Source organism: Halyomorpha halys, unplaced genomic scaffold (assembly GCF_000696795.3).
Source record: "Halyomorpha halys isolate HHAL.00 unplaced genomic scaffold, Hhal_1.1 Scaffold92.1, whole genome shotgun sequence".
NCBI lineage: Eukaryota > Metazoa > Arthropoda > Insecta > Hemiptera > Pentatomidae > Halyomorpha > Halyomorpha halys.
This window is the reverse complement of record NW_027105695.1, coordinates 26,132-31,904: the sequence shown is the minus strand read 5'-3', so window position 1 is coordinate 31,904 and position 5,773 is coordinate 26,132. Positions and strand designations below refer to the sequence as shown.

General features: G+C 38.8%; 1 protein-coding gene across 3 annotated transcripts in view; it reads right to left on the bottom strand.

Moving 5' to 3' along the window:
* Positions 1 to 5,773, bottom strand: part of LOC112211130 (zinc finger X-chromosomal protein-like) — a 15,820-nt gene that overhangs the window by 1,390 nt on the left and 8,657 nt on the right. For all 3 annotated transcript variants that reach the window (XM_067052904.1, XM_067052900.1, XM_067052898.1), the window contains one exon: positions 24 to 479. In XM_067052904.1, coding sequence (XP_066909005.1) covers positions 24 to 479 — 456 coding nt within the window. The remainder of the gene's footprint in view (positions 1 to 23; positions 480 to 5,773) is intronic.

Here is a 5,773-nt window from a genome sequence, read left to right as displayed (position 1 = left end):
AGGACATTGATGAGGCTTCTCACCTGTGTGACGGGCCTTTATATGACTTTTCATTGGTCCAGATGTTACTGATTTATAATCACAGTGAGGGCATTGATGTGACTTCTCACCTGTATGACGAGCCATTATATGACTTTTCATACATCCAGATCTAACTGATCTATACTCACAATGAGGACATTGATGGGGCTTCTCTCCTGTGTGACGGGCCATTATATGATTTTGCATACTTCTAGATCTTACTGATATATAATCACAGTGAGGACACTGATATGACTTTTCTCCTGTACGACACGCTATTATATGATTTTTCATATGTTCAGATCTTATTGATTTATAATCACAATGGGGACATTGAAGGGTCTTCTCACCAGTTTGTCGGGCCATAATATGTCTTTTCAGATTTCTGGATTGGGCTGATTTATAATCACGAGGACATTGATGGGATTTCTCTCCTCTATGGCAATTATCCTTGGCACCTATAAGTAAAAAATTATATTAAAAAATTAAATAAAGCTTTTAAGTGGATATCAATCAAATATAGTCATTATTTTAAAACCTTTAAATATAATTTATTAAGTATTTGAAACAGCCAGCGAGATACATATTAAGGAAACTATGCTGGTACACAGAGCAAAATTTGCCAACTAAGCCGGTAAATCCTGTGAAGATGCCTTACACCACTGCCGCATCTAACTGGCAAATGATTAGATTTCTGTAGTGATGTCAGACATCTTGGCGTTACTTTTGATAGTAAATTGAAATGGCACGTTCATGTTGAAAGGACCAGTATGAAGGGACTGAGGTGTCTCAGGGCATGTATAAGGCAGTACGGAAATCCTTGGGCCTCAAACCAAAAGTTATTTATTGGTTGTATATGGCAGGAATAAGACCCATTGCCTTATATGGTATGGTGGCATAAGGCTTCAACCAGCAAATCTCAAGCATGGCTTGGGTAACTTCAGACTGGCATGCCTTATGATGACAGCAATGAGCACCACTCCCTCTGCAGGAATGCAGGTTATCCTGAATATAATACCACTACATAAAGAGATTGAGGCTCAAGCCCTTAGCTCTGCACATAGGCTAGCAAAATAAAGAACAAACACTTCAAGCTAAGGTGTTCGCAATTAATGTCTGTATCCAGAATTTAATAAAAGAGGGTACGAGGGATAGGCTAATTATGTATACCACTCTAAAGTGGTGGAAGAGTGCAAGATAAACTTAAACTCTCTTTCCTTAACCAATAAAGTGTGGGTAGAATTGGTCTTGGTCACTCCCAACCCCATGTGTGGGATTAGTCTGTCATGCGGAGGGCATATTAAAATGATTGCTGAGGGCAATGCTGTGTTATTTTGGAGGAACACCAGAAGACTAGAGCAGTCAAAGATGTGCCCAAAAATAAGTAACACACTTCTCAATATGGACAGGAGCACTCAAAGATAGGTGACAGGTCTATATACAGTATAAGTATCTCCATAAAATGAGACTGACTGAGTTACCAAGATTCTGCAGAAAGGATAATGAGACTGCGTACTACATCGTTTTTAGATGTGATGTATTAGCAAGGATAGGATTCCTAACCTTTAGGAAGGATAGAAATGTTTCCTCCAAAATGTTGCTGGCCCACAGTCCCAGAGCAGCAACCTCATCTCAATAATTTATCAATATTAGGATTTTAGCCAAATTATTGCAAATATTTGGTTCTATTTGATTTTTTAAAAACTTCTATAATAAAAATTGTTGTATTGATTGAACTAACTATTAGTTTAATTGAATTATAACATGGATTTAAAGATAAAATTCTCAAAGTCAGCAGAACAACTGCCTGCTGTTGGAAACCAAGATATTACTGTTGGCATTTGTTAGATAATAAATTGTAGTGATATTTTACTTCTCTAATCAAACCAAATCAACAAGTGTTAACTGTTACCATGAACAGAACAGAAACATAGGAATTGAACAATTAAATGTAAATATTATCAAAATGAAAAAAAAAAAAAAAAAAAAGGTTGATTAATATTAATAGTGTGAAGAAAATATCAATTTGAGGATAAAGGAAGTTTTAAAACGAACAATTAGTTTAATTAAATTATGAATGAATGAAAAAATAATTTTATTCTGGGAAAAATGCCCCCTAAGAATAAATACATTGTTCACAAATTAAGGTTAATTGTCTGGCAGACATATAAAAAGTTTCAGAGTACATGTTGATAAAAAATAAAAACCTTAAGTTAAATTATAATCTATAATATTAATCAATAATGGCTGTATACATAGCCTACAAAGCATACATAGGTGTTGTTTAAAGGAAAGGAAGGATTGGCCAATGGAGATAGGAAGAGAGCTCCAGAAGGAGGTTGCAAGTGTGAATGTTTTATATATAGAAGTTAAATTTAGACTTATGAAATTTAAGTCTAAATTTATGATTTATAAATAATTCCTTTAAAATATAGGATAATGATGAGATTGAGGCTGCAGCAAATCAGCTTATATCACTGCATTGCAGCCTGTCATGTTCTGCAGCAGTATGTAAGGGGTAAGGACAATAATTTCATATTAATACAAGAAACCTGCCTGTAAGTGATGTGACCGAGTAGGTGTACAAAAAGCCAAAGCTTATGATTTTGCATCCTTATCAAACACAACTCGGGGAAGAAGTTAAGGACTACCCCAGAACAATTAGGAATAAATGGAATCTTGAATGTCCTTAACGGACTCAATTATGAGGTCATACACTGACAATAACATTGTATGTAGGATCAAATCGAGAAGGAATATGACCTGGTGGTGAATGAGGAATGGGTAGGCAGAGAGCACTCATGAGGAGACTCTTCAATGCAGTTGGGGTACATACAAAAATGCACTGACTGAATACTGTAAGGCCCTTAGAAAAGCCAAAAGAGTGGCGTGGAGAAGATTTTGCAAAGATGTGAACGATACTCCGTCCATGTTTAGAATTAATAGGATCCTATCCAGGGTCTCGGAAAGGGGAGTATTGGGTGCTGTCAGGATCGAAGGGGGCTTCACTGACTCTGAGGTGGAACCCTGGAGGCTCTGACACATTCACAGCTTCCTGGATGTATGCTGATGGAGGTGTATGATATTAATTCCACTATTGATAGCTATACTTCTAATAAAGATAACTGCGTTGAGGCTAGCAAGATTGTTAATTCTAGTAAGGTTGAATGGGCATTCAAATCTTTTGTGCCTTTTAGATCAGCCGGTAATAATGGAATTTCCCCAACTGACATTCACAAATTATCCCTAATCAAGCAAAATTTACTTGGGCTGATATTATTTTTTACCTTATAATACATACATCAAATTCAATTGATCATACATTATTCACTACAATTATTTTTTTTTTTTCATTGGCACGACAGACCGTGGAGGTCCAAGGCCTCGCCCGATTTACTTGAGAAATACATTGTGCGTTTCCTGACGTGGTTTTCATAGGGTGGGTCTGTCACTGCCACGCCTATTTTTGTGAGTGCCACCCATTGGCTAATGGGCCTCAAAAATGCCCAGTGGGAGATTGTGAGCGAGTACTGCATAACTTTTGCTTGAAAAAATTCTGGGTAGGGCCGGGCTCAAACTCGCAACCTATGGGTTGGCAGAGAGGCTTCGACGCCACCCCTCACCTGGCACACTTAACAGGCTGAGCAGTATAGGTGATGCTTTCTGGGGCCTCAGGTACCCCGCTAAGAAGACTATTTACGAAGAAGTGGTGTTGGGTATCCTGAGGTACGCATCCCCTGCGTGGAGTCGAACCCTCACGAAGGAGCAGAAGAAGAGACTGGCCACTACACAACGACTGGCTCTGCTGAGGGTCACGAAGGCGTATAGAAGGTGTTGCATGAGGCGGTACAGGTGCTGGCCGGAGCAATGCCCCTGGACCTCATCCTCAAGGAGGATGCTACGAAGTACGATGTAAAAAGGCAGTGGCTGGGAGTGCTACTGGAGGGACTCTGAGAGAGGATCGGCGAGACCCCGAACCTTTGGAAGAAGTTCCTGCGGGAAGAGTCGATTAAGGAGTGGAATGGACGGTGGCGGACTAGCGAAATGGGTGCGACGCTGAGGAAATTCTTCTCCACTGTCCACTCAAGACTGAGAGCAGGTTGGGTCATCCCAGACTATTGGGTCTTGCAGACAGGACCCGGGGGATCCCAGGGAAAGCTGCAAAGCTTCGGAAAGAACATCGATACCCAGTGCCCGACGTATGGTGTCCCAGAAACAGCAGAGCATGTGGTATTGGACTGCACCGTGATGGAAGGACACCGTGCCAGGCTGTCGAGAAAAAGCGGAAATCTTCGCCCTCGCCGAGTCGGACTTCCCTCGCCTGATGGAAGGAGAACTACCCGTACTTCAGGGAATTCATCTATGGGTGGAGGGAGATGGTCGGGCCAATGCACTTTACATTGGGAAGGACTCGACCATCCGGGGCAGCGAGCCACCAATGGAAGATGACAAAGAGGACAGCGAAGAAGCAGAATGAGACCAGGAGGGCTGGACTAGGCTGCATACTGGAGCTGAAAACCGGACGGATGCGGACCAGGTGTGTTGGAAGGACGTACCGGACGGATGCAGCAGGATAAGGTGTAGTCCTATCTTAAGGCACTCAACCGAGTGCTGAGCTGCACCACGTTTTAAAACTACTTGTCCCCAAAAAAATCAATTGGCACCACCATTAATTTTGTAAATAATTTATGAAAATAAAGGTTAAAAAAAAAAAAAAATTTACAAACATCTATGAACATAATTTCTAGAATATCTATGGACAGAATTAGATGAAGTTTGTTTAATTTTTTTAATTTCCATTTCTAAAATATTCAAATATCTGTTTATAAATTAATCCAAATAGTCCATTTTTTTTACAAATTGTCCCTAATTTACTTGAACCGATTATACTTTCTACCTTATAAGACATACATGAAATTTACTTGATTGTACATTATTCACTTCATTTTTCAACTTAATAAATGTTGATAGAATTAAACTTTGAATTGGAAGTTAGAGGTTTACAAAGTTATTTATAGGACACTGATATTCAACAAAAGAATACAATATTTACATACATTTAATTATTTGTTACAAATAAGAATTATTCCCACAATTTACAAATATCTATGAACAGTAGAAATTCTGTTGAAATCGTGGAGTTCTGGCACTACTAAAAAAAGTTTTGAATAGCTCAGATAAAAAAAACTATACAGTTCTATGCAACAGCGACACATAGCAATTTTTCAAAAATTCCTGCAAATTATTTTTTAACAAATGGGGACAAGGCAACTTGATGAAATCGTGGAGTTCTGTTCCTACTAAAACATGCTGAAAAGTATCTAAATAGTTCTAAGCCATATCAGCGCCTATCAATTTAAAAAAAAAGACACCCTGCTATAATCACAGCGCATAATTTTTTTTTTTAAATCACCATATCTTACTGATTTATAATCACAAGGACTGTGATGGGGTTTCTAACCTGTATGACAGCTTATAATATGATTTTTCATTAGTACAGATCCTATCGATTTAGAATCACAATGAGGCCATTGATGGGATAAACTTCTCACCTGTGTGATGGGCCATGATAAGAATTTCCATTTCTCTAGAAGCAACTGATTTATAATCACAATAATGACATTGATAAGGCTTCTCACCTGTGCGACAGGCCATTATATGTTTCTCAAATGTCCTGATCTTACTGACGTATAATCACACTGAGGCCATTGATCGGATGAACTTCTCACCTGTGTGATGGGCCATGATAAGA